Source organism: Montipora capricornis, chromosome 14 (genome assembly GCF_036669925.1).
Source record: "Montipora capricornis isolate CH-2021 chromosome 14, ASM3666992v2, whole genome shotgun sequence".
In the NCBI taxonomy this organism is placed as follows: domain Eukaryota; kingdom Metazoa; phylum Cnidaria; class Anthozoa; order Scleractinia; family Acroporidae; genus Montipora; species Montipora capricornis.
In genome coordinates, this window is record NC_090896.1 from 9,320,815 (window position 1) to 9,333,002 (window position 12,188).

The following is a 12,188-nucleotide window of genomic DNA, read 5'->3' on the forward strand; positions in this document are numbered from 1 at the left end:
ATTGGTTAAAAGAGGAAAAATAATCGTGCTGCACATGCGGCACGCATCTTAGAACATATTCGTTCGGTACTCGGCACCAACAACGTGAAATCACCAAATTCGAGATTTGATGACAACGTGAGAAAAAAAAGTGAACCTTTCATGATTCTCTGTTCTTACTCTGAAACCGCTCGTTCCAATTTATTTTTAGGATACTTTGCACATTACCTGTAATTTTCGGCGCACTTGTTGTGCATGGCCTTGTAGAAACCTCTGGATATGGACTGGAATTGTTCTCCAAATTCCCACAGCCGGGTGAGACCTTCAACCGTTTTGCTGCCGGAGTTGCATCTTCTTAAGTAAACAGATAGACTAATTAGGCAAAATCCTTTGTGTGATTCGTTTATGTTTCTTTAGCCACTGTTAACGAGTCTCTAATAGGAAAGATATGTTTCAGTTACAAACATGTTTGTCTCAAATATGCTAACAAATGGAACAAGAGAACGTTTTTATTCTGAAGCCAATAAGGCCCTGATTGTCAATTTGTGAAAACAGTGACATATTCGTTTCAATAAGTATTTCGAAACCTCAGTATTGTCCCAGTTCATTACAAAGACAAAAATGCTTTTCAGTTTATATGGTGCAATCTTCCTTAACTTGGAATTGAGATTTAATCTTTAGAACTAGTAGTAGTGAACTTTGGTGTACCGCAGGGCTCCTGCCTCGGACCATTGCTTTTCCCGATTTATGCAAGCAAATTGTTTGACGTTATCAAGGCGCACCTCCCTACGGTTCACTGCTACGCTGACGACACATAGCTGTATGTGTCCTTTAGTCCAAATAAGAGCATTGGGCAATTTGAGGCTGTCACTGCTATTCAGCATTGTGTGGATGATATACGCAATTGGATGACCAATGATAAACTACTTCTCAATGATGATAAAACAGAATTTCTAATGATAGGTAGCAAGCAACAATTAGCCAAGGTTAACATTGATCATATTGTAATTGGAGACAGTGTAATTAGACCAAAAGGGGTAGTTAAGAATCTGGGGACATGGTTACACTCGACTCTTTCAATAAATTCTCATGTAAATAATACTTGGTCCAATGCTTTTTATTACTTGTATAAGATAAGAAGAATTAGGAAATATCTTTCTAGGGGGTCCACTGAGACGCTAATTCATGCAATTGTCTCAAGCCGCGTCGATTATTGCAACAGCCTGTTCTATGGCGTGCCAACCTACTAGCTTAATAGGCTGCAGAGGGTCCAAAATGCTGCTGCTAGGTTAATTTTTCAGGAATCCAAGTACTGCCATGTAAGACCGCTGCTGTATAATCTGCACTGGCTGCTGATTAATCGACTTTAAGATATTACTGTTAACGTATAAGGCTATCAACGGCTTAGCGCCTTTTTAACTCCAGGAACTTATTAATCTTAAAGAAGCATGAAAATACAAGTTATGCTCCGACTGTCATGGACTGCTACTAAACCCTGTGAAATTTAAGACCTTAACAATTTTAGGAAATCGATCTTTTGCGAACGCTTGAAGGACAGAAATGTCCGTCACTTCATCAACAAGACAGCCAAACAATTTCGACTGCTTTACTCTTTCAACAACTCTGTCCTTTACAACTTGCCCGAGAATGAGAAACAGTTCTCGAAGCGCACCTTCTCCAGCATATGTGAAATGCGGAAGGTCGTGAGCCTGCGTGTTCCATCAAATTTAAAAGGGATAAGAACTTTGTGTTAGCAATCTCTTTCTTTGAAAACCAGTAGATGGACATGAAAACTTTGTTTAATACATCATATTCCCCATGCTGTGTTATCATGATCAGTGTTTTTCTTTATTTGACGAAATTCCTCGAATAAGCGCCGCATTGCGACCGCGGCGGTTATTCGGGGGCGGCGCTTATTCGAGTAAATACGGTATGCATGTACCTATCCTTGTCAATATGGAGATATGGCTTTGAGTTTCACTACCGCTTTTAGTTTTAGTTGTATTATTCGCCATAGCGTAGTAGAAGGTCGTCACTTGAACAAAAACAGACACAAATGTTAAAAAATGATGACATGAACAACTCCCTAAATGTGATAGTTGATTTATCTGGAGAAAAAAAGACCAGATGTATCGAGAGAAACGTTGACAACTATTCTCGCGTCCTGCTATTTTCAGGGAGCCGCAAAATCGCCCTCACTAACGCCGTTGACTTTGGAGCAACTCCGGCGAGTGCCCATGCATATAGACCTTTGCTGTATGCATGTCACGCAATCTAACGAGCCCTTCGTGCAAACATCGTCGATTCGTAAGCTCCTTTCTTTAAAATCTAAGACGGTGATGTCGACGAAAACGCCAAAATAAATGAAATATATGCTCTTTCGCGATTATTCCATCTCGTTCATGTATGTCGTACAATGTGAGCTAAGTGTACTAAAAATTAAAAAAAAGTCTAGAGCGGTTTCAGATTGAAAATAGAGAATGATAAGTTCACATTTTATTATATTACATTACATTACTGTTGCCGTGGGTCGAGCCTACATAGCGCCAACACAAACGATCGCCACTCCTTGCGGTCTCACGACACTGTATCTTTCCAGCGCATGCGTTGCCTGCCTGGACGACGGCGCCCTCGTTGTTCCCAGTGGAGCATGCGGCGGGGTAAGCGAGTTTGGTGCATACGGGTGACATGTCCGAGCCATGTAAGACGTTTGTATCGTAAGATGTTAATGAGTGGTACTTGGCTGGTGCTCTCGAAGATCAATTGATTTGGCACATGGTCTTGCCAGGAGACGCCAAGAATTCTTCTTAGGCATCTGGTGTGAAACGCTGCTAGTCGTTTCTCTTTCTGGACGGTGGTGTTCCAGCTTTCCGAGCCATACAATAGAGTCGATAGTACTACTGCTTGGTAAATAGCAATTTTCGTGGGCATCTTGATGGATTTGTGGCGCATGACAGGTAGGAGTCTGTTGAAAGCATTCGTTGCTTTTTCAATACGGTTGTCTAGTTAAGGTGTGAGGTTGCCGTTGTGTGATATTGTGCTTCCCAGATAGACAAATTTGTCGACAGTTCCAAGAGAGTTTTGATTCCTCAAGGTGGTAGTGATATCATTTCTTTCCTTTGCCACGTTCATGACCTTGGTCTTCTTCGAGTTGATAGTGAGACCAACCTTTCTTCCCTTCTCTGCTGACTTCAGATGTTGCGTGTTGCAGTCTTTGTTCTGACTCGTCCATCAGAGCTATGTCGTCCGCAAAATCGAGATCGGATAATCGCTGTTGTTGGTGGCGGGAACTTCTTCGTTTTTCAAGTACAATCCCTAGGTCGTTCTTGTCCAGAGAGTTCTGGGAACCCAATCGATGACGATGCCGAACAATAGTGGAGACCTAACTCCTTTTGTCAACTCTAAACCATAACCCTAACCCTAACCTAACCTAACGACGCTGCGACATCGGAATGGAGGAAAGCTTATCGCAAGTACAATAACAAGTCATTGCGGTGATCGTCCTCCGCCAACCTACAAAACACTAATCATACGCATGTTACTTAATTTCTTTCTTTACGAAAACCTACGTACCTTCGAGAAGACGATCTCTCATATGCTTCAGATCCTCACCACCTTCTTCTGGCAAACTGATGACCTTGTCAAAGCATTTCTTGTGTTCCTGAAGCAGTTTGGAAAGCTCCGCTAGAAATATTTTCTTCACATCTCTTAAACGCATTTTCGACTTAATTTAGTCTGCGTGGCAAGCGTTAAAAGGGGAGGGAGGGAGAGAAAACGGAAGGGGGGACTGGGTAGAGAGGGGAAAGAACGCCGGCTGTAAAAACCCCTTGTTTTTCATTTCTGAGGCCGCTGTCGGCCGCAAAATTGTGATTGGCTAAGACACAATGAGTAATGTTTCATACTTTCAATACAAGATGGCGGCGGACGTAGACGAGTTGGCGAGTGCTGTGAGAGATTTTAACTTTGCCAGTGAGAGAGAGATTGTTTTGAAACCAGAACAATATATATAACAATATACATAACAGTATATTATGGTAAATTCACTACACAGTTCTCGTTTATGTAACACAGGATATGTATTTTTTATCTTATGGTTTATTAAAGACATCATCAGAACAAGAATCAGCCGTAAGAGCTCTTTTAGCCGGAAGAAATGTCCTTGCGGTTTTGCCGACTGGATACGGGAAGAGTTTAATTTATCAACTGTTCGTTCGTGCGAAGAATTACGAATTACGTATTTACATTTCCCAGCAAACATTCCCGCGTGCGTCGGTTAAATTCTGATTGGTGGATGATTTGACAGATAATTGACAGCGTAGTAAATTGGATTACCAGCAATTAGGTGGGCGTAATGCGAAACACTGGGCTTTTAGGGCAGGCGCTCCCTGCCATTTTTCCCCTCGCGCGTTTCTCTCCCCTTCTCTCCCCTTTTTTGCGCCTGCCACACAGGCTACTTCAATTCCAAGCGATCACCGGAAATTTCCTTTTTATTGATCTCGTTTAACACTCCGCAGCATGCAGTGAGGATACGGATCATTAAAAGGAGCAGCATTTGTCGAATTATTTCATAAAAGTAATACAGGACTTTTTTCCGTGTTTACATAGCCTCATCTAAACACGAGGGGGAGTTGGAGGAATTCGAGACAGTTAAGCAAACCCGAGACGCAAATCGCAAAGAGGCAAACCAAAGAATTCCAAAGGTGTTTTCTGACGAAAAAACATCAAACGCATTCAATGAAATTGAAAGAAAGTTGTGCTCTGTCTCAGTCGATCACATTATCAGCCGACAAACCACCCGCCAAAAAAAAGGGTCTTTTACTAAATAGATGGTTTGAAACCAATCTCTAGGGACACAGATAACAATGACGTAATGTACAATTGCTGGTGGAGGAACAAAAGGAGCAATATATGAGAGATCTTTTTTTTTCGTCCCTCAAAAGGCGGAGATGACGTTGCGCGAAAACCACCTACAGTGTAAAACTCCCTTCCATGTACATGTAAATAAATATCGTACTATACTGAATTGAAAATAGGGTGAAGGGTTTTCTTTTTTCGTTCACTTGAAAGAGCATTTTTACACACTTACTGTATGATAATCAAACTGAAATCGATAGAGACACAAATTTGAACCAACTTCTTTGTGTTACTTTATGCTCTCAAGTCACAGGGGCTCCAAAAATAACTCGAACCCTTAGCCTTACCTAATTGTTGGAAATACGAAGCGAGAGCTTAGACCAGGAGCTTATCAAGGGGAGTCTTCCTGGAGTAAATCCTTTCCCGAGTAAATTAATTTTTGAGTCACGCAGCAGCTCTCACAACGTATAATGTGAATGGCTCGCTACCCAAGCCAAAAACAAGAGACTAAACAACTCAAACAACGACTTAGACTTACACAATAGAGGCTGTTAGCAATACCTAACAATAACAGGTTACGACAGCTGCTACATTACTGTTATTTTTAGGTACAGGTTTTTCCCGCGAAAAGTATCATATTTCCCTTGACACTGCCATACCTTTGTTTTGATTGGCATTTACAACAGTGGGCGTGCTGGATCTCCCAAGTGGGTCCCCTTGATGGGCTCCTGCTTTAGACTTAAAATTAAAGGGAAACTTCGCGTTGGATGTCACAACTAAGCCTGCATCTACTTAGGTGAATTTCTGGACACAAGTGTCTAAGAGAGGGCTTACCTGGTGATCCACAGTGAGAGTAGGCGGCTTTAATAAAAGGTTACACAACAAGTTCTTTCCCGTTGTTTCTCCAGTGCTGCAAAACTCCACCTTACAATACTCCTGGTCGCTGATCACACAAACTTCCAGCTGGGCATCAAACTGGGCGTCGCCGTCAAACCTGTTTCCAAAGATAGCTTCGTTGTTGGATAATTTCTTGAATAGTCTAAAAACCGGTTCTTGCAAATCCTTACTGAATAACAGATATTATTTTGAAGACTATCTTGTCTTGTATAAAGCGATAAGCCGCAGGACCTACACCACAGCGCTTGTGCAAAAGCACATTGGGACGTTAAAAAGTCCACACCCCTCTTTGAAAGACAAGGACAATGAGTTTCTGGAGTTGTGGTGTGATGCACTGATAGTTGTAGGCATCCGCTGTTGCGCTTACACAGCGCACCTATTAGCTTCAAACGTGGTTACACGAGAGGATTTCTCTGGGTAAATGCAAACTTTACCATAGTAAAATTGTGTGATTACGTGCGATCAATTTTTCCCTGAAAACTTTTGCAAGGATGATACATTGTTATGGATAAGCACTCTGGGACGTTAAACAGAGAACAATAGGCCATTTCCGAGTTCAAGTCTGCCTCCTTTTCAAAGCGAGGCTAAGTGCAAAGTTTTTGTGATGGTAATTAGTTCTACTTTATGTATGAATGAAAACTAATTTTCATAACAAAAACTTCGCACTTAGGCTCGCTTTGCAGAGGAGGCCAATATGATCTCGGAAATGGCCTATTGAAAATTCCCTTAGCAGAACCCTGGGTATACTGAAGAGAAAAAATACCTCAAATAAAAATCATCCTTGCCATTTGAACTGACTGGGCACATTCCACCTGACACAAACACAAATGCTTTATCCTGTCCCGGGATCATCTTCCTTCTGGAGCTGACATGGCAAGACTTTATTCCTTCCTTATCATGCTCTTGTTTGACGATCTCTCTGAGGTGGACGGGACAGCAGATTAAGAACAAGATATCTTGAGAATTAAGGCGTTCTGTTGGTTGAAAGTACGCGCAAAAATTTGCCTCTCGCGGCTGATTCCATATGAGACTCGACAGGTAGAAAATAATCCTAGAAGCACTTGATTTGATCTCTTATTTCCAATGAAAGAAACATGTGTATCTTAAAAAATATAAAATTTGCCGAAAAAGACCGACAAATTAATATAGCTCAGTACAGACAGGGCCTTATCAAGCAACATTTCACTTGTATGATAAACTTCCCTTTCTCTTTGAAAGGTATAAACAATGCATTTACATTTACATTTTACTCAATATCTTCTCAGAAAGATCCCCATTAAACTTTATAATTCGGACAAGACTTTAAAGGGGCTAGGTCACGCAATTTTAGGCTTTTTTAGCATTGATCGAATGGTCATAGAACTAACTAAAATATCAAAATAACTGTTCAAAACTATAGAAGAACTCTAACAAAACACATGGAAGCCAAGAAGGGACATGGATGGACAAAACTGGAGAGGATTGAAATGGATTGAATTTGGGTGAATTTGAAAAACGTCGGCCCACCTTTTTTCAAATTTATATCAGTCTATATCAAAATGTCATTTACACAGCTGGAAAATCATTCTCAGTTGTTATGTGGCCGTGATTTTGCAAATGAAAGCTTCTTGCTCTGCCAATTTGACGTATAGAGCTCATAATTAACAAAATTAAACAAAATTACCCACAATAGCGTGACCTAGCCCCTTTAAACTTACGTTTACTAGATGTGTAAAACTGGAATTTGTTACTACGACCAAAAGATCAATTCCCCTTTGTCTTTGGATTTCAAAACTATGTTAACTAAACACTGTGTGACCCAAATTTTAAGCCTTGATTTAAAAGACACCTGTTTCACTCAAGTGTGCCGCAGAAATTGCACCATGTCTGTGCCAACTATTCAAGATCTCTCTGAAGTGCGGATCCTTTCCTGAGAAGTCTTGTTCCTAACCATAAGGGCGATTCCAAGACAGCTCTTAGCAACTATAGAGGTACTTCAATTCTTGATGAGCCTTCTAATATTCTAGAACGGCTTGTTTACAATGAAATTTTGGGGGCCATATCCACAAACCTTACGCATTGACAACTTGGTTGTGTGAAAGTAAAATCGACAGTTACCCAGTTGATTCAGGTAGTTCATCAATTTGCTGAAGCTCTTGAGCTAAGGCAACAAGCCTGTCATTTATCTTGACTTTTCTAAGGCCTTCGATCGGGTTCCTCATGAGAAGCTTTTATATATATAAGCTTGAATGCTTTGGAATCAGAGGACAGTTATTGTCCTGGTTTATAGGTCTTGTTTAACAGGCAGGAGAGAGAGTTGTTATTAATAACGGAGAGTCTGATTTTCTACCCGTGACATCAGGGGTCCCCCAGGTATTAATTTTAGTGCCTCCTTTCTTCTTATTTTTCATTAATCACATGCCTAACGTGGTTTCCAGGGAGACATTTTTGCCTCTTTTTGCTAACGACTCTGAAATTAATGTTTTCGAGTAGTGTTGGGTCACGATGATGGTGACAGGGTACAAGAAGACTTGAATAATTTATTTGAATGGTCTTGCACGTGGGGAATGGAATTTATTGTTTCGCAATGCAAGGTTTTTGAGGGTGACTCGTATTAAATCAGTGACTGAAAGGGACTAATTTCTCGGTGGAACTAAAATCGAGAGTGTGAATGTTGAGAAAGACCTGGGTGTCTTAATTAGTCCTGATTTCAGTTGGAACAATCATATAGATTTTATTGCTTCTAAAGCACAAAGGATGCTCATTAACTTATTTCATCAAACATTCAGTGATACAACTTACATAAAAAAAAAAAAAAATGTTATATGTAGCTTGGGTCAGATCTCGATTGGATAATGCTAGCAGACTATGGTCCCCTCACACTAAAAGGAACATGAATAAAATAGAACAAATTCAGCGAAGAGCAACTAAAGTTATTCTCGGTAAGGACCTCTCAGAAAATGAACGCTTACGAAAACTTAACTTACCGCCATATTTGTTTATTATTATAGTGACCTCACATGGGAAAACGTACACTAACGTTCGTCCATTTAACGACCGAAAGCGTCCGTTAGCCGTTAGTCATCGTCATTGAGTCGCTAGTAATCCGTTAGTAAATATTAGACGATTTCACGAAACCGTTAGTATCATGGATAAAGCGTTAGTGGTTACCTTGTAACCGTTAGAAAAAAATTGCCTTCGTTAGACCATAACTGTTACAGTGCTTTGACAAAACAGCTTTACAAATATGGTATAGCTTTGGTGTGAATTGGATATTTTAAAGTCGAAATATGACCGGAAACTACCACAAAACGTTCTTGCTATATGGTACTACATTTTTGAAATATTAAGTTCCAGAATGCTACTGCATGCTTATAAAAACATTTTCCCGTTGCACAATATCACTTATTGACGGAGGTTGTGAAGAAGACACAGAAGAAATCAGTGGACGTTCACTAGGATAAAATGCCTCCTTCCTCTTCCTCGTTTTCTTCTTCCTTTCTGTTATACTCCTCTTCCTCTTCGCTGCTCTCTTCCTATTCGCTGCTATTTTCCTCCTCTCCCCCCTCTTCCTATCCTTGTTCCCCTTCACCTATGCTTTGGGTGCAATATTCGTCAGGATAGAGGATATACAGTACACCTTGTCCCTAAAATTCGGCTCAAGATTGGTGAGCATCCTGTTCCCTGCCGCGTTACTAAAATAATTTGCTTGTAGGAGGTGAGCAATGAACTGAGCATCCCATTTGAAGAGAAGTGTTGCTACATCTTCCACGTTAATGCAGGTCTCTGGGATTGTCAGGGAATGGGGATAAAGAAGACAACGGGGAAGCTATCTTGCCAGGGGATTAGCAACGCAGATATAATGAACACGTCGGATGTTGTTTTAAAATCGTTTACGTTTTCTGTCCTTTGACTTTCGACGATTTTCTTTCATTTTTCTTTTCTTTGATGTGTACGTTCCACGTAGTCCTTTAAAAATGCGTTCAAAAGTCTTCTGCCTGTCTGAGAGGGAGTCTGTTTCCTGTGAAACCTTTTTCTGCTTCTCTTCAATGCTGGCAATGTGTTTCACGTTAAAATCCTGTTGAAATTCCTCGCCCTTCTTTAGATTGATACCATTGGTCTGGAAGAGCGAGGAGTCGCGATCTTTGAGAGTTTTCAAAAGAAAATCCAGCTTCTCAAGGGCCTCTCCTTGTTTTGTAAACACATAGTTAAGGGTTCTTTTATCTCCCGGCTTTAACTGGTATTCTGGCATTAAAAATTTCCCCGCTCTCTCAGACCAACAATCTGCCCTTTGAAAGACAGCCTCTTTTTCTACCAAAAAATCATACTGCCTGCATCTTTCAGCCACAAATCGTGTTTTGAACCGTTCCTGAGTAAATTTACAGCTATGGCGTTGGATCATCTAATCTATTTCAGTGATGTACTGAAAAAGGAGATGTGAGCTGTGTAACACAACATCCTGATTGTCAGTTTCGTGCTTATAAAAAGGCAAGAATAGACCTGCAGTATCCGGAATTGTAAGAGCACCTGTGAACTGGAATCAGTTTAGGAACAAACTGAATCCAGAACAGATTGCCAATGAGAATGAGATTGCTGATTGTGTTGATGCTGTGAAGTTGGAGTTTGAACAGCTTAAAGAAAGTTTAACGTTTAAAAGTTTTTTCCTGGAGTCCTGGAGTGTCCTGGAGTGTCAGTGACAAGCTATGAAGATAAATTTCGAGATGCTGAATTAGCTAGGCTTTAGACTGGCAAATGAGAGTTCACTATGCTGTCAATGACCCTTGCCTAGCTGAAAGGACCAATGCTTGCATAGGTACATCCATTCTTATAAAATGACCATTATAAATTTACTATATGGCTGTGAACAGAATTGTAAAAATATTTCCCCTATTTCAATTTACAAAGTATGACTCAATCTGTGGCACTGCTGCCAAGAAGTGTGCGATCGTATTGATGAATCACCAGGGCCTCATGGATACATTTCAGCCCATGTGAAACCCAGACCAGGTAACCAAGCAAACAAATTGAGCACATTTGACTTAGGTATGCTACAGATGCCCAATTTATTTAATTGTGAAAAGAACTTTCTTTTTTTTTTTAAACAATTATTAATTTACAACAATTGAAACTTTAAAACGTCTTGTTCAATTAATACATGTGCATACTAAAATATTTGTATTGCAAAATATTGTAATGAAAACATTACCTAGTAAAATCAATACATTGTAGATGTGGGGGCTGAGTATATATGTGTATACGTTCAACTTTTAAACAATATTATCTGCTAGTGCAAAATGGTTCTTTTCTTTTATATCCATAGATTTCCAGTTTTTTCACAATACATCTTACCTCATACAGCAACACAATGCAGGAGCAAGGAGAGACTCTGCTCCAGGCCACAGTTACTTCCAAAAGTATATAAAGGTTCATAACTACACATTATGAGGAGGGTGAAAATTATAGGGAGTATCTTATGTGTTTGTGCCAAGGAAATGCAGGGGTAGGAGGAATTTGTTCTTTTTGTTCTAAATGGGCTGGAACACCCGTAGTAAGATGCGCTAAACCATTTCTGGATAACTCTTGTCTCCCGGAATGTCATTATCTTCCCAATAAGCAGACACCAAAAGAGAGGCGTGATATAGATGACGGGAAACCTCGAGTACAGTTAAAGAAACAGCGTGCCAGCGGTAATCTGATTTTATCCAACCCAGACGGCGTGGCAGCATTCGCAGACAAATTCATTGTGAAATCCAAGTTTGTTGTGGATTACCTACAGCATCTCGAGGTGATCGAGTTTAAAAGAATGAAGAGAATGGAGGAAAAAGCAAGGGAAAGTAGGAAGGTAAAAGAAAAGGCATATAAGGATTACCATTGGGCTGATCTATGCGAAGACGTGAACATGTTGAAAAAACGCATCATGGAATCAGCAAGGGTGAAAAACTGAAGGTAATAGATCAGCAAGGGTGAAAAAATAAAGGTAATAGCGAGACATTGCTTGCAGCAGACCGCAGTGAGTGAACATGATGACAACAGGAGTGTGAGCAGTGAAGCAAATGAAAGTGACCATGATAGTGTGAATGATGAGTGTGATAGTGATGCCAGTGACTCTGAGGGAGAAGACTCATCGGATAATGTAATTCTTGCATTCATTGATGAAGATGTGGAAAACGTAGATGAGCGACCAGTTGCAACACGTTCAGGACGAGCAATAACTAGACGAGCTAAAATTGACTTTTCTTTCTTTTCAGTTGTGATTAGATTGCCAAAAAATATGTACATTTTGCAAATGTTCCCTCTAGAGCAAGTACTTTCAAGAATGCGTTATGATCATAACGAAATTGTCATTATGTGACGTCAGATGCAACAGTTAAAAATAAAGTCAACATAGCAATATTATAATTCAAATGTATTATTTGATATGTTAAACAATGTTTAAAATAAATAGTGTAACATTTTTGAAGGCAGTGGTGGTTTTTTTT

The 12,188-nt window shown here is 40.1% G+C and overlaps 1 protein-coding gene across 1 annotated transcript in view; it reads right to left on the reverse strand.

The window, feature by feature from the left end:
• Positions 1–203: 203 nt before the first annotated feature.
• Positions 204–12,188, reverse strand: part of LOC138031347 (uncharacterized) — a 31,334-nt gene continuing 19,349 nt past the window's right edge. The window contains exon 8 of the mRNA XM_068879053.1: positions 204–333. Within this exon, the coding sequence (XP_068735154.1) occupies positions 204–333 (130 nt within the window). The remainder of the gene's footprint in view (positions 334–12,188) is intronic.